Here is a 24,295-nt window from a genome sequence, read left to right on the forward strand (position 1 = left end):
ATTGAATGGTCAACAGTTGTAGGGCAGCATTTCCATTACAGGACAAACGGCAGTACCTGCCTAACAAAAACCAGCAACTGAAAGTATGACGCAGTTGTTATTTACTGTAATTAAAAACAGCTCCTGAAAGTATGCTATACTTGTATTTACTTTAATTAAAAAATAGATCTCGAAAGTATGCTACACTTTATATTCGCATTTGGGATCACATTTCGCCTTTAAAAGTGCGATTTTTTGAGCACAAACAAAATCCACTAGACTGCGGGAGATGGAATTTACTGTGTTTGTGGGCCTGCAATTACCAATTAAAAACAGCAGCTGAAAGTATGCAACATCTTTTTACAAACGCGCGCAATTTGAGTTGTTTGTAGCTTTTCAAGTTAAAACAGTGATTGTTATTTGTAATATGTTTATTATTTATTGAAATTATTTAGTAGAAGCATCAAGTACAGTAATTGTTTGTATAAATAGTTGATCGTTTCCATGTGTTGTGTTGTGTGTCTTTCTTTGATTTATGTTGCAATTGTAATGCTAAATATACACCAATAGCACAGATTACATCTATGTAAATTCTAAAAGCGTACACATACAACTAAATAAGAGCAAAGAATTACAAAATTTAAATATGCTAGTTTGATATTGCTTAATTCGATACAATTACGATTTATGATATTTAAGATTAATCTGTGTAGTTCCTAGCATGACTTTTGGAGGTGGAGTTGGGGGGATTGGATTATCTATAAGATGCGATCTTTCAGTCTCTGGTACCCTACAGATAACCGTGACCGGCCACCTCGGCTGGTATGAAGCCCTCGCGTCCATCGCGCGTCTTCACATAGAACCATTGACGCTGATCCTTGGACTCGCGACACTCGCAGAGCGTCACAATTTCACCCTTGTGGACCACAATGCTCTCCGTGATGTAGTCCGAGTTGATGGCGACTAGAGTTTGGCGCAGTCCATTCTGTTGATGCCTCCGCAGCAGATTCAACTGTTGCTGCTGCTGCGCCTGTGTGGAAAACGTTGAAATAATTAGTATTTATTTGTTGAATGTATCAAACGTTCAGTTGGTCAGTCGTTAATAATCGATAGGCGATAAATGCTAAATGAGTCAGTTGTTCATGATGAACCTTAAATAGTGTTGTTCGTGGTGAAAATAAAGAACAAAGTGGCGTATTCACCATTGTTGCCAATTTAGCTACTATCTACTACTAAGCAAATAACCTATAGAACCTATGAACCCTATATGAAACTGTAGAAAAAGAACTGTCCGTTTTCTTCAGTTCCATAGTAAATTTCACCATTGGACTCAATGTTTGGCGTTTTGTGCAAATACTTTCAGTCGCATAGGATTTTTTTTTTACAAAAGTAAAAAATGTATTTACACATATTTACATATAATTGTCGAATGGGATGAGTTCTCTTTAGCTCACTTGTTTAGTTCTACAATTTATCAATTTTTAAGGGTTTGAAAAGTATTTTAAAGTAACGAATAACACTAACAGGTGTGTTCTACAAATTTATAACTTCGCTAAAGCAACCCAAAAGCAATTGTTGTGTACCTGAAAAAAAGAAACCATTGCTTTCAAATGTCTAAAAAAAAATTTAAGAGATTTGACAAAATTAAATATTTATTAAATTGAATTAAAATATCTTTATATTGCATATAAATGCATAAAAAATATGTTCGAAAATATTAAATTTCCGACATTTTAGGAACACGAACATTTCGAACGGTTGTTTTTAAAAACATTTATCTTTAAAATCTCTAGAGGTTTTTGGAACACATAAATTTTATCATAAATTTTTCTTTGTATTTTGAGTGTATTTAGTGTATTTTATATTACTCTATTTAAATTAGGCTATTTTTCAAGTACAAAAATTGGCAACAGTGGATTTCAATAGCTACTGATTTTTTTTTTTATTCCTATTTTTATTCAGTAAATCAACAAACTTTTCTGTCGTCCCTCTCAGTTGTGGTGCAAAATTAAGCTCCGTTGAACAAGTTCATTCCCTCATTTCAATGAGCCGTTCATTTCATTCATTTAGTTCATTCTGAACGAATCAACCTACCTGTGGAATGCTCTTTGGATGCAGATGCTGACCGTTGTGGCCATTGGTGATGTAGGAGACGTTGGACAGTCTGCGCACAGTCGGTGCCTGCACCTGATGCAGATGCTTCTGTGACGATTGCTTCGATGTCGTCGACGGTGTCGTCGTTGTCCTTTGCTGCAGTGTCACATACTCATCGTTGGAGGCGCTGCGCACCGAGGCGGAACCAGTTCCGGTTGCGGAGCCGGCAGAGAGTCCCAGCTGCTTGGTGGAGCGCAACTGGGCATAGGCCTTCTCCACGAGCTTTGGCTGGGAGGCGGCGCGCAGATACAACTTGTCCACATGCTGCTCCCCGTACAGTGAACCCGACAAGCTGCCTCCTCCTCCGCCTCCGCCTCCATTCTTGCTGTTGTTGTTATTGTTATTGTTGTTGTTGTTGTGGGACAGCAACTCCTCCGCTGGCTTGGCGCTTCTGGGCGTCCTGGCGCCATCGGAACGTGTGCCGCCGCGCAGTCGTATCTCCTTCTCCGAGTCGGTCATGTTGCCACACGGACGCGGAAAGATGTCCGCATTGGACTCCCAGCAGGGCGTGTGCTTGGATCCCCTGGCTGCCGAGGGCAGGATGCCCAGGGGCAAGCAACAGGCATAGCCCACATAGCCCTCCTCCGCGTGTGGTGTCTGCACATAGAGCCAGTTTTGGTTCTTGAACACCGCATTGACCACCATGCCCAGTGGCAGGGGAATCTCCAGCTGATAGCCACCAGGACGCGTCTGATAGAGCGTGCTGGCGGTGGCCAGCACAACGGGAATATTGCCGGGCGCCGCGAGCGAGCAACGTGACAGAAACTCATCCACATTGTGTATCTCATAGCCGAATCTCTGCACGCGATTCCGCTCTCTCTCCCGGCGCTTGCGATGCCGATGGCGACGCTGCTGCTGAGCTGCTCCGCCAACTCCGCCGCCAGCCTCCGACACTGCCACCAGACTGGGCTCCGAGTAGGTGCACTTTAAGTCATGCTCTGTCGTTGCTCCAGCTCCTGTTCCTGTTCCACTTCCAGTTCCCGTTCCCGTTCCAGCTCCAGAGTTACCGGAGGCGGCGGCACGCGCCTGTTGCAGGCGATTGGCCAACTTCTTGCGGATCTCGTTGCGCTTGCGAGCCAGCAACAATGCCTCCTGGTGGACATCGCTCTTGGGCGCCCGTTGCGGCGTGCAGACGAAGAGCAGCTCTTTGGTGGAGGCGGCGGCAACAGGTGCACCCGGCGCACAGCTGCTCCGCGTGGACTTATCCCTGTAGTCCAACAGATTCTGATTGCTAAAGAACTTTTGGTTCGCCAAGTGTCCGTTGCTGGGAGCCAGATGGGCGGTGGGCGTGGTGGCATAGCCCTGGAGGGGATCAGTGGTGCCACCACCAACCGGCAGCTGCTTAACCCGATAACGCTTCTTGGTAACATCCAGCTGGGTGGGCACAGGCTCCGTGCGCTTCTGTTCAACGGAAGGAGCAAGTGCATCCGTGCTCAGCTTAAGCGCTGGCTTCTCCGGCTCCTGTTGTGGCTCCTGGTCGGCATCATTGGCTTGTGGCTGTGTTGGCGGTGTCTGTTGATGCTGCTCCCGCAGCACCCAGGTCAGTGAGATGCGCGGACGTCGCAGGCTCAGGTTCTGACCCATCGCTAGACTGTCCAGGCCTACAGCATGCTGCAGTTGTGGTGTGCTCTTGGCCCGTCCTGCCCCTAATGGCAACAGCAACTCATCAATCTCCACATAATCGGAGCTGTACTCGTATCTGCCAACCGACTGGGATTGGGATCGGGATTGAGATTGCGTTGCAGTTGCAGTTGGAGGCGGAGTGGCTGTAAAGTTGCCCACGGAACTGTCGCTGCTGCCGGGTTGCTGCTGGTGCAGGATCAGAGCACAGGCGTGCAACAGATCCGGACAATACGCATCTAAAAACAGGAAACATAAATTAAATATTAAAATTAATTATTATTAAAGTATACTCGTTCCTCTAAAGATATTGCTTCATGTGTCTAAAACTATCGCAATGTCAATTGATCTTATAATCGAAATGAAAAGTTGTCGATCAATCAGCAAATAATAAATCGAGTTAAGTATATTAGATTTACTCAAAAACACTGTTTTATCGAAAAATTCAACAGTGATGACAAAAAATGCACTTTTCAAATTTTGATGCTGAATCAATTTAGGGGCCAAATAATGATCAAAATGATATTCCGCATGGAAATCGGTCAATTTTCGGCAAAGTTATGGCTGTTTGAAGTTTTAGAAAAAGTGTCAAGGGGTAAGTATGCAAAAAATACACATTGGTGACTAAAAAATGAAATTTTTTAAGCTAGTAAAATTATGATGCAGAATCAATTTAGAGGTCAAATAATGATCAAATTGATACTCCGCATGAAAATCGGTCAAGTTTTGGCAAAGTTATGGCTGTTTGAAGTTTGAGATAAGGTGTCAAGGGTCAGAGTCAGGATCAGGTACCGAAAAATTTGACAGTGATGGCATAAAAATGGAGTTTTTTAATTTTGATACAGAATCAACATAGAAGCCAAATAATGATCAAAATGAAATTCCGCATGAAAATCGGTCAAATTTTGAGGAAGTTATGTCAGTTGGAAGAACTCCACTTACCCCGCAGTCCCCGTGAGCTGCTCCTGCGTCGACGCTGGCGTCGTCTGTTGACTGCGCTGTCGCCAAAGTCGCAGTCGCTGTCGCTGCTTTGATCGCTGCTGCTGCTGGTGGCAAATTGCTGCAGTTGCAACTGTTGCTGTTGCTGCTGTTCCTGCAACTCTCTGAGGCGACGTCGACGTCTCGCTTGTTGCCGCGCTGCCGCTGTCGCTGCTGCAGTCGCTGCCGCCGCTGCTGCTGCTGCTGGCTGTGTTGGGGTTGGGGGAGGAGGTGGCGCTGCCGGACGCTCCGTGTAGCAAGGTGGCGGTGTTAGTGGCAGGGGGCAATAGACGGGCGGCGGTGAGCGCAGTCGAGGATTGGCCAAGTCAACGCTGGCATCCAAGACGTAATCGTTCTCTAGAAGATTTCCTGCCTGCCGGTAGCCAATTGGGGCAACTGCCGCTGCTGTGGCAGATGTGGCAGCTGCTGCTGCATGCTGTGGCCGATAGCTGGGCGGAGCAGCTGTGGATGAGAGGGACAGAGAGATGGCATTAATGAGGTGCTCACCAAACTTGACAACTGGCTAATAAAAATTCCAATTATATGGCCAAATGCCAAGCGGGCCAAAAGACAATAAAAAACCAAAAACAAAAACAAAGCGACACCCCCACGAGAAAAATATTTAAAATATTTGCCAATATAAACGTCAAGCTGTTGGCCAAAAGCAGCGGCCAGTTTCAGTTTTAGCCGCAGTCTCCAGACTCAGTCTCAGTTGCTGTTATGGCCCATAGTTGTTGGCCACATTTATATGCGCTATCAAGGCCAAGATCAGTGCGCTTGAAAATGCCAAAAGCCAAGGCGAAAAGGCAAAGAAGCAGCAGCAGCAGAAGAAGAAGAAGCTGGCAGGCTGGAAGAGTTTAGAGAGATACGCAAGAAGCGTGGCCAATAAAATTCCACAAACTGATATGCTCAATGGCAACAACGTGCCACAAGTGAGTAGTAAAATGTTAAAACGTGACGGTATTTCACAAAAAAATACCAAAAATATTATATACCACATCTCATTCCCACTCTCTAGCCCTATCGCTCTCTCTCTCTCTTTACATTTGCGCTCACATTTGCACAACGTTCCAAAAAGCAGCTTAAATTAAGTTAGTCTACCAACTGTACGAAGTTTTTCTACACTTATAAAGTTTGAGATCAGGTGGCATCAATAATGTATAGAACAAGTCACTTGAAATATGTGTAAGGTGGCAGCACTCAACAGGATTAATAGAACTGATACATTAAAATTATTTCAGCTACTTTTAAAGCTTTTCCTTTCAGCTGGAATTTATGTAAATTCGTCTGAAAAATTTGAGACCCTGTTTGCAGTTTATAATCGCTTTTCATCAACTTATTAAATGAAAACATCCTGATAAAAATTTACATTAATTTACATACCCTTTATTTAAAAAAAAAATACAGGTCTAAACGAGTTACTTGGCTTTTAGTAAGATATTTTTGTATAATAGGTGTGTTTTGAGACTATATTAGCGTTGTGATTTGTTTTTTTTTTTTGTAACCAAGGTTTACTTTTCATTTTATAATAATTAATATATCTTTTTGAAAATGAGAGAGAAATGTAAAGTTATCTGTAATTGATAAGGAAACAAAAATCATAAATCTCTTTGTCCTGACTGACTGACTGGCTGACTGACCGATCATTGTGCAGGCCAAGTTAAAGTCGTACAAGTCTGAAATATTGACAAAATCTATGAATACAAGAATGTTTGTCCTGACTGATTGACTACCTGATTGACTGGCTGACTGTTACAAAACAATAATTATTATAATTTGGAAAAAAAATACATATTTTTAAAGATGTAAGTTTTATTTGTAATTAATTGCACAGTTTATAGCAAAGCCAATATACCCAGCTATATGCATAATAATAATAACAAAGAAAGAAAGATAAAAAAAACAGGAGAACAACTGATGAGGCAGCAGAAAGGACAAAGCCCTGGGCTGTAGTTGTTGCTGTGGCCCCAACGGCAATGGCTTTAACGACCTTTACAAGGCGGGCGGCACCGACTGTCAGTGTCAGTCAGCGTTGGGGCAACATCAACAGCAGCAGCAGCGGCAGCAGCAGCGGCAGCAACTTTGCTTGCCACAAAGCTAATCAAAAAGAGTTGCAGCAGCAGAAAGAGTCGCAGATCGTGCGAGGATTACATTGAAGAGGGGCCGTGAAGACGTGAAGACGGAAGAATCATTGAGAGATCGTGATGCCGAGACCTTTAATGGTCTCTACGTGATATGTGAGCTGGGCGTGGGCGTGGCACGACACAGTCAAGAAATTGAAAGTGTTTGCAGTTCAAGTTGCAAGTTGCAAGTTGTTGTTGTTGCAGCGTCTCTTTAATTAAACGCAGACGAGCTGCCAAATTAGTTAATGACAAGATGTGAGGCTGAAATTGCAGAAATCACAGAGCACCAAACATGCCACAACTGCAACAACTACAACTGCAACAACTGCAACAACATGCGGCACCACAAATGGTCAAAAGTCTGACAAATTTGTTTTGCAACTTGTTGCAAATATGGCTCGTCGGCAGGCGCAACAACATGGCCACTGGGGCATTGTCGTCGGCAACACACACATAACTTGTGTGTGTGTATAGTTGCAACAGCTGGTTGCAAGCCTCCAAGTTAACTGTTTTGCCGCCGCGATAATAATTCAATCGAGAAATGTCGAGGCGTGCAAATCGGTCGTTTGATTTGTGTCTGCCCCACGGTGGCATAAAAGGCGCTTGGAATTGATTGGAGCTGCATGTGATTAGCAACGGGCAACGTGCTGCGAAACTGACAACGTGCCACATGTTGCATGGCAAGCAAAGCTGCCACAAATGAACTTCAACACATAAAAGGAAGAAGACAATAATCAAACTCTAGACTCTAATATAATTGTTACTCTAATTAAATAAATAAATCTACATTAATTGTATCCATGAAGTTGAGGACAGAAATTAGACATCAAAAATTTAAACAAAAAAAAAACATTTTCAAAAATCTAACATATACTATTTTTAGTTAATCGTTAGCCAATTAAAATAAATATACATTATTATTATCTATAAATTATCTTTAAATTTTCCACTAGAGCACACAATTAAGTTTTTTTATTTTGTATCTTAGAAACAGAATTATCTATTTTTTTTTTTCAATTTATAATATACATTTGATTAATTTAAGTTATTTTTGATATGAAACTATAACTAAGTTTCAACTTTTTCAAATTATAACTAAATTTCAACTTTTTCAACTGTTATTTTAAGTTTTTTTAAAAAATATTTTGTGTAATTTATTTTGAATTCCTATAATAAAATATTTAAGAATAATTTTTGTCATAGATATAACTTCAAATATAATAAATATGGTGTAATATTTTTATATAAATCGAAAAGTTAGAGATATTTTTAAAAGTTTTTTTTATTTTTTAAATCAACAAATCAAATCAATAATTTTTTTGATATAATTTATATTTTTAAACTAACTATTTTAACAATCAGTTTTCTTATGTCTCACGCTATCAAAAATATTGCTACATTTTCCAGAGTTTGAATTGGTTTAAAAATTTAAAAAATAAAACAATTTTAATATTGAATTGAAAATATTAAAAATAATAATTATACTCTTTAAAGCGTCTCCCTTTTAAATAAATTGCAACACATACAATATACCCTTGTAGTCAACGTGTAACGGGCATAATGAACTTAACTCGGTATGGGAAATGAACTCAGCTCGACTCGAGATCAGCTTTACGGATAAACTCCACTGACAAATGGCAATCGTAGTGTCGATTTAGATTCCGTCTCCGAATCCGTATTCGATTCCCTCGCTTTAATAAGATAAAAGCATTTTAATTGCAACTAAACATGGCATTTAGCAAGTGGACATGGACATGCCACTAGCCACTTTCTGGCCTACACCGCCCCCTCCCCTCGCGCTCTCCCACTCCTCTCCTCCCTTTCTCTGTTTCTTAGCCAACCTCAAGTCGGAACTGCGCTCTAGGCCAAACAACTGTAAACAGACAACGCGGCGCAACAAACAGCAACAACAATCGGTCGACAGACTCATTGCAAAGCAAACGCATTGTAAAAGTTGTTAGAATGCACCAGTTAACTACATACCCTGTAAATACAAGCATAGAGTAGTTAATGACTAAAGACGCAAGCTGAAACACTAAATAAAAGCATAAAACAACTTAAAATGCAATACAAAATTACAAATTAAGGTGCTCGACGTGAAAATACCCTGTAGTTCGAAAATGTTACGTACTTAATGTTCAAGAAAATTCTTGACAGAATAATAAATAAAAGCAAATATCAAAAAGTTATTTAGTTTAAGATATCATCGCATTCCTAATTCATTTTAACATCACACTCTCTTTCAACTAACTCTTAAAAATTTATAGGGTATCTACAGCAGTACACACAACACAGTTAATGCTTTGCTTTTCTCTTTAAAAAATACTTGCACGCTTCGTTTATTATCAGATCATTATGAAATTTTTTGAATACAAAGACCCTTTGCAAGAACTCGGCTTAAAACAAGGCTCAGGCCTTAACTCTTAGATAAATGTTACAGAAAATCCGGACAGAAGTACGAATACCTCGGATTTTCTTAAACCAAGTACAAAATAACCTCATAAAGTATATTTATCATATGTGTGTCTGTCCGTCCGTCTGTCTGTCCGTCTGTCTGTCTGTCCGTTCTTGTGAGCGCTTAGATCTCAGAGACTGTAAGAGATAGAGCAACCAAACTTTCACACACAGACTCCAAAGGCGTTGGAGCAGGTCAAGAAAAACCAACACCTCTAGTTTTTAAGATAATACGATTTTTATTGGTATTATCTATTATCCCATAATTATCGCATCAAGAACGGACCAGTAAAACGGCATTTATAACGATTTAATGTTTTTAAAGTAATACAAGTAATTTCTTTAAAGAACTTTTCTATATATATTGATATAAGTAACGGGTGTTCTATGGTCGGTATCTTGACTTTAGTCTTTCAGACTGACTGACTCAAATTTCATCAGTTTAATTGCCATCAAAACTCTCGCTTTCTATAAAGTGTAGCTGCTACTCTTTCTTAATCTTTCCTTACTTCCCTCTCCCTCTCTCTCTCTCTCTCTCTCACACACTCTCTGCTAGCTGCAAAAGTCGTTCAGTAAATTAAAATGCTGCCGAGTCACATCAACAAATTTAACGATCGTAGCATGAAAACCATAAAAATAAGCTAAACTACAAGACACAACACGCGGACATAAAAATGCAGCATAAAGTTGCTTGATTGTCAGATTGTCAGATTGTCAGTGTTATTTCTATAGCCCAATCCTTGTTGACAGCGAGAGTGGAGAGATATCCTCCCTCTCCCCCCTTTGAAAGCCAACTTTGCTCAGTTGCCAATGCAACGCCATCAAATGTGCAAATTTATGCACATTATAATTTACACAAATTTGAGTTTTTTAGCTTTTCAATTAGCACGCATCATGTTTGCCCCTCAGGAGGAAAGAGTGGAAAAAACCGGGGGGAAATATCTACTTAAGACAATTTTATGCCTTTTTAATGTGTTGCTGCGTTTTGGGTGGCCACAAACATCGAAACACCGAGAGACATTCAAATAGGTGCGATTTCCAGCAAATGTGATCAAAAATCAATTTGAATTTTTATTAACTTGATTTGATTGCGTCAAGCAGGAGACAGAGGATTGGGCCTACTAAAAACAGTAGAAGAAGCGGCTGAAAAGGAGAGGGAAGGGGGGATCTAGTCAGGTTGCAGTTACTGGCCATGGCAATAAAATTTAAACGTTGCTTTTGTAGCGTTCGCCACGTTTATTTCAGTTTGCTTTCGGTATTTGTGTGTGTTTAAGCGCTTTTAAATATTTATGAGCCCATTTGTGGCATCGTTTTGGATCGTTCCACAAAAATTATGATTTTATGACGTTAATAAATTTAAATGTTGTGGGTTAAGGCTTAAGGCTCTTTAACTTGGCCAAAAAAAAGGCAGCAATAAACACCTTGAGAGCCTTTGAGCGAGACTTTTTCTCTTTTAATGACTCTTCTCACCAAAAATTTGTACAGTATTAAAATTTAAATAATTATTTAATGGCCATTTAAGCATAGACCAAGCTTAAGCAGTAGGCAGATTAATAGATTTAAATGGTAATAATTAAAATGCACTGAGAGCCTTTGAAAGAGACTTTATTAACAAAATTAAAATAAAAAAAAACAATTAAATAATTATGATTATTAATAAAAACTATTTTATTCTGTTTTAAGCTAAGGAATGTGGAACTGGTTAATTGATAGTTTTAAATTATTTGTTAATACCGTTAATATATATGGTTAGAAAATCTTTTTTTCAGATGACTTTTCTAGCCAATAACTACAGAAAAAAAATTTTAATTATTTTTGTAAAGCCAAAATTTAATTTTTCCTCAACAAATTTTGTTTTTTAAATTTGTCACTATAAAGTGTAACATTTAAAAAATTGCAAATTAAGCTACCGTTAAATTTTATGCAAATTTAAGGACGTTGCAGACATGACATGAATTTATTAAGATTGATATAAAATTGCTATAAATCTTTCTTAAAAAATATTTACAAAATAATAATTAATAAATAATTATTATAATTATTTGAGGAGAGTTTAAGCTGAGGCTCAGTTTTAAAAATCTTTAAAAGGTAATAGATTGAAGAACAGTTTTTAAAGCGAGACAAAGAAATTAACTGAAAGATTGAGAGATGGAGTTCGAGAGGGAGGCAGAGAGGGAGAGAGAGAGAAAGAGTGGGACAGAGAAGGGGTTGCAGTTCAAGGACATGCTGAGAGAAACGTTGGCAAGTGCGTATTAAAGGCTCAATGAGCAACTTGGAGCCAAGAGACTCAACACTTCACGTACATATGCTCGATTGTTGGCCAAGGCGAAAGGCAGGCTAAAATCAAGTTAACAAAAGATAAATGCTATGAGCAGGCTGTGGAAGGAGGGGGATAAAAGAGGGAGGAGGGGTAGACTGTACAGCTGTACAGATAAGCGTCAAAGGACATGGAGCTGCCTATGTCGCAGTCGCAGTCGAAGCACACACACACAAAAAAAGGCAAAGCGAAACATACCAATGAAAAACTGTAAAAAAAGGCAACAGGAGAAGGGGAGCAAAAGCAGCAGGAGTGGGGGTAGAAGTGTGGTGTAAGGGAAGCTGGTTCAACATCAAAGCAAAAGGCAGCGAATGCTGCGGGCGGCATGCAAATTGAAATATGCCATCTGGAGCAGATCCAAAAAACTCCAACACCAACTCCAACTCAAACACAGACTCGAAACTGAACCTGAATCCAAAACCGAACCCAAAACCGAACCTATCCCAAGCAGCAAACAGAAACGGAAACGGAAACGCGCTCAACGCAATTCATTTGCTGCCCAGCATGCGTAGGCGAAAGAGCAGCAGAAAGAGGAGTATGAGGAGTATAGAAGGGAGGAGGGATAGTAGTAATAGGGGGGGAGGTAGCGTGCCGAGTGCACTTTGGCCTCTTCGACAAATATGTCTTCAAGCGTCGTTCAGCTTGCGACGCAGCAAATAAAAATGAAAACCTCTTGAAAAACTTGGAGCCAAGGACAAGTCCATATTCCATTTTTCTGCTGCCATTCCCAAACAATTCGCTGCCAATACCCCTTAGCGATGTGTGCGTGACACGAGTGTGTATTATAATTGGCAAAAGAGACTATAGCGATATGATTAAATGAAATCTAAGAAAACAACATCTACAAGAGGTAATAGTCTAAAGACAAAAGCATTTTCAAGCCCCAAATTTAATGATAAAGTCACCAAACTTATGCTCGTGTGACACGAGTGTGTTATAAAAATTAAAGTGAGGAACTATATCTTAGTATGTTTAAAAAAATCTAAGAATAAACATCTGCCAGAGGTAGAAGTCTAATAACGAAAGCATTTTCAAGCCCCAAAATTAATGATAAAGTCACAAAACTTACGCTCCTGTGACACGAGTGTGTTATAGAAATTGAAGTGAGAAACTATATCTTAGTATGCCTAAAAATAAACATCTGCAAGAGGTAGAAGTCTAAAAACGAAAGCATTTTCATGCCCCAAAACTTATGATATAAATCTTTAAGTCACAAAATTGATGCTCCTGTTTTCTATACAAGCAACTTTTTCGACATAGAAAACTTTTTTATAAAAATTGGCTTATATAAGTTGCTTGTATAGAATCATCTCTATATTTAAGCTAGTGTTTAATTCAATAAATTTGAGATACTCTCATCTTTAGTGCCCATCTTCAGTTTGTCACAACTCTCATTCATCTCTAGCTTATCGCTCGTGTCGTGACACGCCGCTATCGTCTGCCTCATTCCCTACTACACTAAACTACCCTACACCCTCCTCATTCTGTTGATACGCCGCGTGCTTTATTAAAATTTCATTGTTGTCGGTGGCGATGTCGAATAAGCAGGAAGAGAAGGAGGAAAAGGAGCAGGAGGAGAAGGTGGCAAGTGCAAAGAGTCCCTTTGGGGGACAGGACATTGTTATAAATTCCAATTCCTTTTGGTTTGAAGAAAAACGTGAAAAATGCGCCATGTAAATTATTTCTGCGTCTTGAACGCATTTTTTATTGTGCATGATAAATTTTTATTGTAATTGGCTGTTGATTTATGGCCCAAAGAAGACGAAGCATAGCAATAGGACCTTGTCTATGATAACAGTAGCCAGATAAGCTCGCTCCCTACAGCCTCACCGCCCTCTATGCAATTTGTAGGGCGTGGTCATGGTTAATTAGACAGCAAACTTGAATTGGCATAGATTCAGCTGAGAGCAGGCAAAAAGAATTTCAAATGCCTCGACATTGGCATTAAAAGTAATCGGCGCATTTGTTGAAATCATCTATGCAACGATGCGTAACCTGAGCCACGCCCCTTTTGGCAGCGTCAGCCCACCCAAGCAGGAAGTGCAAGGAGTTACTCGTACACTGAAAAAAACACTCTTTTTTTCTTGAAGCATTTTTTATGATAAAATTCTCAGTTTTTGAGAAAAAGTCCTAATTCTAATATCTTTTCTAACAACGAAAAAACATAATTTACAGACCTGTTCTTTTATATATTTAAATTTTGTACAAAAAATAAAATTATGTAAGATTATTATTCTTAGTTTTTAAGAAAACTTTTAATATTAATACTTTTGTATACAAAAATTTTAATACCAAAAATTATTAAAAACAGAAAAAAATATTTCAGAAAATTTTCTTAAAAAAAAAATAATTTCTTATGAATGTTATTGATTTTAAGTAATTAAACATTTTTTTAATATGTTTCTATCAAATTATTTGTATATCATAAAATATTTAAGAATAGAAAAAAACAATTACTTTTTTATATTTTGTGTTTTGTACTTAAAATTTTTAAAGTAAAAAATTCTTCAGAAATATATTTTCGATTTTAGAAACTACTAGTTTTGAACAGTGTATTTAGGCGCGTTTCATGGCTAACATGGCGAAACCAACGCAACGCAGTCAAACACCATAAAGCTTTATGAAGAGTAGAGAATTCGAGGCCTGGAACTGATTTCAAGTCTTTGGTGAGTTGCCTCCCTCAAGTGGCAGATTTTGTAATGCTTTGTGAAAGATTTCATGGTAATTTCACCGGGTTATAACAATTTACAAATTATGTAATCGAAATTTATTGCCCCAACATCGTTAAAAAGCGACGCCAAAAACTTCGGGGCAAAAAGAGAAAAGAGAGAGAGAGAGAGAGAATAGGAAGATTGAAGACCAAACCCAAGAAAACTCACGGCACGCTTTAAAGATTCTCTATGGTGGTTTTTGGGTGGGCCACAACAACAAAGTGGGCCACACCACGCCAAACACACAGGTGGCTTTGATGGGCAGCTGATGTGCACAACAAAAATGTGAATAACAACAACAACAACAACAACTACAATTTGACTGCAGGCTAATGACGGCCACTTCTTCAACTCTCTTGCCAAGATGTGGCCAGATAAAGCTTCAGATATAACTGCAGGCATAAATAAGTATGTCTAAGATTCAGTTAGGATAGACACATAACCAAGAACCAAGAACCAAGAAGCCAGCTAACAGTTGATACCAATAAACGTAGTTAGCTTAAGAAATACCATTAATAGTGCGCTTCGTATACCCTGTAACTATTGCAAATTTATAAAAGCAAGTATATTACACTATAGAAATGTGGGTATTCTTTATGAAAAGTAGAATTTCACATAAAATTTTTTATATATTTCAGTCTTGTACCCTCTAAGCTCAAAAATATCATGACAATCATTTTAGATTTGAAAAAAAAATTAATTAAAAAAATGGTTTTAGTGTAATAATTTCTAATTTCTAATTTTTCTTAATTATAAGCCAATTTGAAAATTTATAATAAATAAAGAAGTACAATTTTCTGGCTGTTGAATAAATTTGTAGAGTAAACTAACATTATAGACTATCTAGTAGTCATTTCCTTTTGAATGTAAGGAATTTAAGCTATAAAATAACACTTAACTTATCTATTATAATATGAACAATAATTTACTACTGGATTAGTGCTTATGCAGTTTACAGTGTATTTTGAAATTAATACCTTTTTTTATGATTAATGATTTATTTATTATGATTATTATGATCTTTAATTATACTTAACGAGATTTTTCGGCTGTTATCTGATTAAAATAAGTCTTAGCACTTATCACATCTACTTACAGGGTATCTTTTAATCGAGCACTTTTAATTAAAAATGTGCAATAAAATTGAACAGCATTTTTAGCTGTAATATTAGCTTCTACTCCAATTGCCGCATAAATCAATTGTTCCAATTCAGCTCACAAATTTGCTCAAGTTTTAGCCACTTAAATTCCCTGTCTCCTGTTCTCTCTCTCTCTCTTCCCACTGCCTCTGTCTGTCTTTCTGTCTCTTATCCCTGTCCAAGCAGCGTATCCCATTTGTTAGAGCACTTTTTCAAGTAAAGTCCAATAATACAGCCATTAAATGCCAACTACTTTGCCATCAAGTGCTTTAGTTTGGCATAAATCTGAAGCGCATGGCAAAAACTTTTCCTGCTTTTCCACATATTTTCCCACAAATCTGCGCGCGCTTCTCCAAATCCCCATAGTCCAAATCCCCATCTTCTTCTTCTTCACATCTCTTCCTTTTCCTGCTTCTTCTTCACCTGCTCGTGTTATAGCTTTAATTAACGCCAACTTGTGATTGCTCCACAACGACAGCAGTTTGAGCCAAGTTCCGTTCGTCCCACAATTTGGCCAACAGGTGCACAAAACTTTTGACCAAATACCACGACCATGCCCAACGCCCACTTACAGCACACTTTAGTGCTAAAGTAGACATAGAGTCAACCCAGCTGAGTCCTGCATAGCGCATTTTTAAACCCTTAATTCATTGAAAATTTACAGTACAGGGTATAATGGTTTTGTGTTGATCTCAGAAACTACAAGACCTACAGACTTTAAATTTTTATATTTCAAATTTTAAATATTCACAATCCACTTGATTCACAAGTTAAAAGACATAATCGAGCCTTCTCTACATTTTCTATCATAAATAAAATATTTTGTAAAATAAATTATTTTTTCTATTATAGTATCGTTTTTCAAGAAATAAATTTACAAGAGGAATATAAAAGCTATAGCCTTGAGCTTTGGCGCACATTTCAAATAAGCTAATACCGACGTATCCTGAAAATTTCATTACGATCGGATAATAAATTCAAAAAGAAGAAGAAACGAACATAGCATATATAGACTACTGCTGGAAATCTTTATAGAAAATATGTAGCTGCAATGGAAATTGAATGCAATTCAAAATTGTTTGATTTAATTTAGGTTTAACTCAACCTTTTTAACTTTTTAGTAATAAATAAAATTTGATTCTTTAGATTCTAATTAATTTTTTTACTTTTTGAAACTGTTTTTAGTCGACAATGAATAAATAAATTAACTATTGTTATTAAAATTTCATTCAACAATCACTTTAAAGCATTTCTTTAGATAACTTTAATAATATCTTTAAAGTGTATTTTCTAGTATGGGGCGCAGGGTATCTCGCAGTCGTGCACTCTCGTTTAGAGCTTTCTTACTTTTCTTTCTATTTTATTTAATTTAGAATCGTGGCGCATTCGCTGTGCTGCCCGGCACTTTCATGTTGTAATTTCCTAAAATTTACGAGTTTGTTTAGCCAGTGGGCGAGGGAGTGAGCAAGGTAGGGTATAGGGTGTAGGTTATAGGATATAGGGTGTAGGGTCGTGGCTAGTGTTCTGCTTGGGTGGTGCTCGCAGTTTGCTGGATTTACGGCCTGGTTATGTAGGGCTTAGGTCTAGGTTTAGGTTTAGGTTTGGGCCGCTTTACTTGCCACTTGCTTCCTCGACTTGTCAGCGCCTCGTTTTATGGGTAACTTACCCACCCTCCCTTTGCCATCTGCTTCCTCCCTCTTAGCTCTCTCTTTCCCTCTTTCTTCGTGCTGTAAATGAGCAACTTTTTGCTGCTGGTTTTATACACCTCCGTTGTGTGTTTTTGGCAATTTCGCATGCAGTTTATGACTGGGCATGGGCAACAACAACCGTTACAACAACAACCGCTACCACAACCACTACAACAACAATAACAACAACTTACAACTTACAACTTGCCACATGCAGCATGTCTACTGTGCGCTTATAAAAGTTGATCAAAATTATAACTACGCCCCGTACAAACATTTTGAAATTGAGGCAGGTTGGTCCATCCCTCTTCCTTATCCTCCCCCTTCCTTATCACCTACCCCTCCCCATCACCTACCCCCTTCTCCTTCGTGCTGGTCGGCATGTTTTGGGACAATTAGAGTGGGCTCATTGCCCATAAAGTTATAGAATTCATGGGCCACGTTTCGTTATTTCGCTATTTCGCAGAACGCATTTCGAGTTGAGTTTACTTATTGCCAACTGCTGCAGTTTATCCGTCCAACTTTTTTTTGGCCCACGTTTCATTAGCTGGGATTATAGAGCTGGCTAAAAAGAGATGGAAAGCGTATAGAAAAGAGGAGCGAAGGACTCTTGTTGAAAGGATGCGCAGGATGCGAGAATATCATCTACTTTTATGGCTGCACAATCTTGTGTCGGGTTATTAAATGCACATAAAACAAACACATGTGCGCGTATTATACTGAAACTAAATATGGCTATAATCCCAAATGTAATGGAACTGACTGTTCGTGAAATTAAAAGACAATATCAAATAGCAATTTTCTGTTATTGTAATAGTATTTTCTTTTCAATTTAGAGCAGCTGCCAGGGAAAAGGTATTGAAAAATGGACTGTGAGGGAAATATTTTGATGCAGAATTAATTAAGGGCCCAAATAATGATCAAAATTATATTCCGCATGAAAATCGGTCAAGTTTTGGCAAAGTTATGGCTGTTTGAAGTTTTAGAAAAAGTGTCAAGGGGTAGGTATGGAAAAAATTCACAGTGATGACCAAAAATGAAATTTTTTAAGCTAGTAATATTTTGATGCAGAATCAATTTTGGGGCCAAATAATGATCAAATTGATATTCCGCATGTAAATCGGTCAAGTTTTGGCAAAGTTATGACAGTTTAAAGTTTCAGATAAAGTGTCAAGGGGTAGGTATGGAAAAAATTCACAGTGATGACCAAAAATGAAAATTTTTAAGCTAGTAATATTTTGATGCAGAATCAATTTTGGGGCCAAATAATGATCAAATTGATATTCCGCATGGAAATCGGTCAACTTTTGGCAAAGTTATGGCTGTTTGAAGTTTTAGAAAAAGTGTCAAGGGGTAGGTATGGAAAAAATTCACAGTGATGACCAAAAATGAAATTTTTTAAGCTAGTAATATTTTGATGCAGAATCAATTTTGGGGCCAAATAATGATCAAATTGATATTCCACATGAAAATCGGTCAAGTTTTGGCAAAGTTATGGCTGTTTGAAGTTTTAGAAAAAGTGTCAAGGGGTAGGTATGGAAAAAATTCACAGTGATGACCAAAAATGAAATTTTTTAAGCTAGTAATATTTTCATGCAGAATCAATTTTGGGGCCAAATAATGATCAAATTGATATTCCGCATGGAAATCGGTCAAGTTTTGGCAAAGTTATGGCTGTTTGAAGTTTTAGAAAAAGTGTCAAGGGGTAGGTATGGAAAAAATTCACAGTGATGACCGAAAAATGAAATTTTTTAAGTGCATAATGCTTTGATGCAGAGTCAATTTAGGGGCCAAATAATGATCAAATTGATATTCCACATGAAAATCGGTCAAGTTTTGGCAAAGTTATGGCTGTTTGAAGTTTTAGAAAAGTGTCAAGGGGTAGGTATGGAAAAATTCACAGTGATGACCAAAAATTAAATTTTTTAAGCTAGTAAAATTTTGATGCAGAATTCATTTGGGGGTCAAATAATGAACAAATTGATATTCAGCATGAAAATCGGGATAGTTTTGACAAAGTTATGGCTGTTTGAAGTTTGAGATAAAGTGTCAAGGGGTAGGTATGGAAAAAATTTACAATGATGACAAAAAAATAAAAATTTTTAAGTTAGTAAAATTTTCATACAGTATCAATTAAGAGGCCAAATAATGATCAAAATGGTATTCCGCTTGAAAATCGGTCAAGTTTTGGCAAAGTTATGGCTGTTTGAAGTTTGAGATAAAGTGTCAAGGGGTAGGTATGGAAAAAATTCACAGTGATGACCGAAAAATGAAATTTTTTAAGTGCATAATGCTTTGATGCAGAGTCAATTTAGGGGCCAAATAATGATCAAATTGATATTCCACATGAAAATCGGTCAAGTTTTGGCAAAGTTATGGCTGTTTGAAGTTTTAGAAAAAGTGTCAAGGGGTAGGTATGGAAAAAATTCACAGTGATGACCGAAAAATGAAATTTTTTAAGTGCATAATGCTTTGATGCAGAGTCAATTTAGGGGCCAAATAATGATCAAATTGATATTCCACATGAAAATCGGTCAAGTTTTGGCAAAGTTATGGCTGTTTGAAGTTTTAGAAAAAGTGTCAAGGGGTAGGTATGGAAAAAATTCACAGTGATGACCAAAAAATTAAATTTTTTAAGCTAGTAAAATTTTGATGCAGAATTCATTTGGGGGTCAAATAATGAACAATTTGATATTTTGCTTTACCAAATTAACAGATTCTTTCACTTACTGGCTTGTCATTTTCTTAGCATACAATACAACTTTAAAAATACAACTTTTGCTATAGATACAATCTTTAATTAACTTTGAAACTGAGTCAACTTATGATGTCATATTTAAATGAAATTGAAACCGGTCATATATGGCATATTGTTATAACGTTTAAGTATTAAAGATTGCATTAAATAATAAATAAATGTTGTAGTGTTGCAAATCTGTGTCGTTTCCTCGTTTCGCGTGGCAAGTTGCATAAAATGTTGGAACTGCAAATGTTGGAGAGATGCCATTTGATATTCGTTTGGGCATTGGATAGTTGAATGATGGTTGGATGAATTGGCATGATTGGCATTTCTTTATGAATATAAATATATGAGTGTACTCAGATTCAAAGTGAGCGACTGCTTCCGGTAAATATCAACGGGGGTGGGTGCCACCGCAGATGAGGTGAGAAGCTGCGGCGAAAATTGTTCAATTGTTGCCACTTTTTTTTTTTTTTTTTTGGTTTTTTGTTTGCTTCTTCTCCCTTTTTTAACTTTAAATACTTTAGAGTCGAGTGAACAACAGCGATAACCGCACCCCTCGGCTTTATTACAGCGGCAACATGTTAATAATAATTAAACACATGCAAATGTGGCAGCAGGCAATCTATTGAAATGGAAGCTGCAACAAAACAGCCGCCACATCAAATGCAATAATAATAAAACTAATAATAAACTAATAAACTTTATAAAATCCGTAGTGCACTGAACCTGATTCCACCGTGATTCAGAGCGTTAATATAAAAGCTCGTCTCTTGCTCGCCCGCCTAGACAGTGTGACTAGTGAACGTGCCACAAACGGTGGCACAAGCGGCAAGCGAAAGCAGCGCACTTTAATTTAAGCATTAATCCATCAAATAATCAAGCACGAAATGACACAAGTGAGTGTATGGGAATATAAATGTGATTCTGACAGTTTAAATGTGATTAAAATTAATTAAGTGAAGTTTAAAATATGAAAAAATTATTTGTGATAAAGATGTTGCATCTAAAGGAATAAAGATATGGTATCTAAAGGATTTACGGATACACTTAACTTATGTTAATGTCATATTAATTAATTGATTCTAAAGATGAGTTAAAAAAAATATATATATAGGGATTAAAATATTTTATATTTCTTATTTTAAAAATGCACTTTTAATCAAATAATTCCGAATGATTAAAAGATTCTCGGAAAGATGTTTACATATTCTGAATTCGAATAAAAAAAATATATATTGAAGGATAAATTCATTCACGTATTTTAGTGCTACAAATTTCATTCATTTAATTCTACACTTGAATGATAACATATTTAAACAAGGGGGCTCCGCCCCCTGCTCGCTTCGCTCGCCTACCCCCGGCTCGCTTCGCTCGCGGTGAGGTGCGGCTACAGTCGAGCACGCTCGACAGTAGGATACCCTGAGCCCATGTACTCTTTTATAAAAGTTGATTGTTGCCCATTTTCAATGCGCTCAGGGTATCAAAAATTACACACGCGAAACTATGAACAACTTTCGGTTTTCTGAAGTCACTGTGCTTATCACTGCAGACTACGTTATTAATGCCTCACTGAACTAATACATCACTCGATTACGATTACGACTTGCGATTTACCAATTTATCAATTTCTAATTAATTTTAAATAAGTTTAATATAATAAACTTTAATATAATAAACTTATTTAAAATTAATTAGATATTGATAAATTGGTGAATCGCAAGTCGTAATCGTAATCGCTTGCAATCGATGTAGCGTATGTCAAGAGTAGCCACAAACAACAACTTTGCTCAGCCTGCAATCTGGCAGCACCCATTTTCCTCTCTCACTCTCTCCCTCTTACGCAACAGATTCGAGCCTGCCAAAGGCTGCTGCAGTGCGCGCGAAATTTGAAATAAAAGTCAATGTCTAATTTTATGAGATTCTTAAAGGGGAAAATGCTAAGTTTTTTTTTTACAACGATAATAAGCAGATACTTATTATATATATGTGTAAGCAATCGAAAATATTAATAATTAAAATTATTATTTTGCAGCTTTCAGTGCTCGGCAAAGATGCAAGAGTAGTGCTGCAAAATGATCGCTATTTCTCTCATGCAATTTCATACATAGCTATCAGCTTCTGCTGATTTTTGGCATGCAAAAATACATATTTATATATTAACACAATTATATTTTAATCAAATTGTATATTTGTATATACATAAATTATACATTAACATTTTCATTACATGATATCGATAATATTTTTGCTTATCGCTTAATTCTTATTTGGTACCAAAAAAAAATTAATACTAATTCGTTCTGTCTTTGTGCGCGCCTTGCATACAAACGTGAACATGCTGTCTCGCTCACACGTTTGATTTGCCATCCAAATGTAATTATTCAACTAAATCTAAGTTCCGAAATAACTTCTTTATTTATGGGTCAATCGCTTTGAAATTTTCAGGGTCGTTTAATACGCATACTTCTCAACTGATTGTTCAGTTAGGGAGTGCTATGTCAAAAATTGCAACTGTAAATCGCTTTGTGCAATTTGTGGGCGAAGGGGGCGTGGCACCTAAAATTGGAAACAAACTTGACCTGCGTATGGTCTGTCTCTTATACACATCTAGATGTGTATAAGAGACAGGCGTATGGTATCCAGGAACCTATATAACAAATTTGAAGTCTCTAGGTCATAAAGTACTTGAAATCGAAGCCCAAAAGAAAATTGGTACTATTTTTAAGTCATTCTTACTGTGTTTGTGCGCGCCTTGCATACAAACGTGAACATGCTGTCTCGCTCGCACGTTTGATTTGCCATCCAAATGTAATTATTCAACTAAATCTAAATTCCGAAATAACTTCTTTATTTATGGGTCAATCGCTTTGAAATTTTCAGGGTCGTTTAATACGCATACTTCTCAACTGATTGTTCAGTTAGGAGTGCTATGTCAAAAATTGCAACTGTAAATCGCTTTTTTTACAATTTGTTTCGGGCGTGGGATTGGAAACAAACTTGACCTGCGTATGGTATTCACAAACCTGCACTCCAAATTTGAAGTCTCTAGCACTTATAGTATCTGAGATCGACGCGTTCAAACAGACGGACAGACAGACGGACAGACGGACAGACGGACAGAAGGACAGACGGACAGACGGACAGACGGACAGACAGACGGACAGGGCTAGATCGACTCGGCTGTTGATCCTGATCAAGAATATATATACTTTATGGGGTCTGCCACCCCTCCTTCTGCCTGTTACATACATTCTGCCAAACACATTATACCCTTTTTTGCCCATTTTCAATGGGCTCAGGGTATAAAAATAACTTTTTATTATATTCAGAAATTTTTGTGATTTTCACTTCTTTCAGTAGATTGATCAAATAAATGACGACAAAGGTGAAAACAGTTCAGAAAAAAAATTAATATATTGCTATTGAATTAAACCAAGATTCGAAACATCTCCATTTCTTAAAGGTTTTTTAATTGATTGATTGATCGATTTAGAAACTGTCTAGTTCAAGGGTGACCACATTGTGCTCATCCTGCTCATTGTGCTCAAAACGTTATTTTTGACAAATTGGCGTCTGTCTGTCGTCTTGCTACAATAATTGATCCGAAAGGAATATGGGATTAAAGGGATAATGCTCTGTTCTATATAAATATCCTTTATCGTTGTTAAATTGTCTATTTTCTGCCTATTATTCAGATTCCCGCCCAACGCCTATTCACGTTGTTGCTGCTGCTGACGACAACGTTGCTGCAGGCGCGACGCATCTCCAGTCGACGGCTCGTCATCCACGTGCCCGTCAAAGTGAAGACGCATCATCACACGCACACCGTCTACAAGATGTTGCACGGCTCGGGCGGTGGCGGTGGCATCAAGCAGACTGTCTACAAGGTGGTGGGCTTTGATGAAGGTAGTGCTGGCAAGGCACACGGCAGTCGCAGTTACGGTCACGGGCCCAGTCACAGTTACGGTCACAGTCACGGCATGGATCATGGCGAGATCACGTATGAGGATAAGCATGGCTGTGAGAGTGGCAAGCTGATGCCGTCACATCGGGACATGCTATTCAATCATTATGCTCGCCACGACCAGGAGGAATCGGAGGCGACGGACTATGCCGAGGAGCGGGATGAGTTCATTGATGTGAGGGATGCCTGGTTGTGAATAAAGTCGTGTGTGTGTGAAAACGTTGCCGATTAATTATAAAATTCCAGCTCCCTTCCAGCCAAAAGACTACTCCTTAAGAGTCGCTGCATTTGCATTGCGCCGCAAAGTAATTACAAAATTGTTGAAGCCATGTCGACATCATCTTCCAACCTATCCACTTGCCTTGCCAAAGAATTCCAGCCAGCCATGAAGTTGTCTCCTTGTCGTAGTCGTTGCCTCTGTCGAA

General features: G+C 38.0%; 2 protein-coding genes across 2 annotated transcripts; one reads left to right on the forward strand and one right to left on the reverse strand.

Moving 5' to 3' along the window:
* Positions 1–405: 405 nt before the first annotated feature.
* LOC117786765 lies at positions 406–6,378 on the reverse strand. The gene is made up of 4 exons (XM_034625131.1): positions 6,372–6,378; positions 4,696–5,193; positions 2,074–3,992; positions 406–1,009 (listed from the first exon to the last, which is right to left on the reverse strand). Exons 1-4 carry the CDS (start codon positions 6,376–6,378, stop codon positions 770–772), a joined length of 2,664 nt encoding a protein of 887 aa, XP_034481022.1. The 3' UTR covers positions 406–769.
* Positions 6,379–6,707: 329 nt separating this feature from the next.
* On the forward strand, positions 6,708–24,079 carry LOC117786767. Its single transcript, XM_034625138.1, has 2 exons — positions 6,708–6,869; positions 23,602–24,079. The coding sequence occupies exons 1-2, from the start codon at positions 6,708–6,710 to the stop codon at positions 24,064–24,066; spliced, it is 627 nt and encodes a 208-aa protein (XP_034481029.1). The 3' UTR covers positions 24,067–24,079.
* The last annotated feature ends 216 nt before the right edge of the window (positions 24,080–24,295 follow it).

This window comes from Drosophila innubila (assembly GCF_004354385.1).
Source record: "Drosophila innubila isolate TH190305 chromosome 3L unlocalized genomic scaffold, UK_Dinn_1.0 0_D_3L, whole genome shotgun sequence".
NCBI lineage: Eukaryota > Metazoa > Arthropoda > Insecta > Diptera > Drosophilidae > Drosophila > Drosophila innubila.

What these genes read in the sequence shown, in the direction of transcription:
- LOC117786765 (XM_034625131.1), bottom strand. An exon ending in CAGCTCACGGGGACTGCGGG is followed by an intron (nt 3,993 to 4,695) that starts GTAAGTGGAGTT and finishes TCCTGTTTTTAG; the next exon opens with ATGCGTATTGTCCGGATCTG. An exon ending in ATCCAAAGAGCATTCCACAG is followed by an intron (nt 1,010 to 2,073) that starts GTAGGTTGATTC and finishes TTTTCCACACAG; the next exon opens with GCGCAGCAGCAGCAACAGTT.
- LOC117786767 (XM_034625138.1), top strand. Translation starts at nt 6,708, where the DNA reads ATGGCTTTAACGACCTTTACAAGGCGGGCGGCACCGACTGTCAGTGTC. An exon ending in AGCAGAAAGAGTCGCAGATC is followed by an intron (nt 6,870 to 23,601) that starts GTGCGAGGATTA and finishes CCTATTATTCAG; the next exon opens with ATTCCCGCCCAACGCCTATT.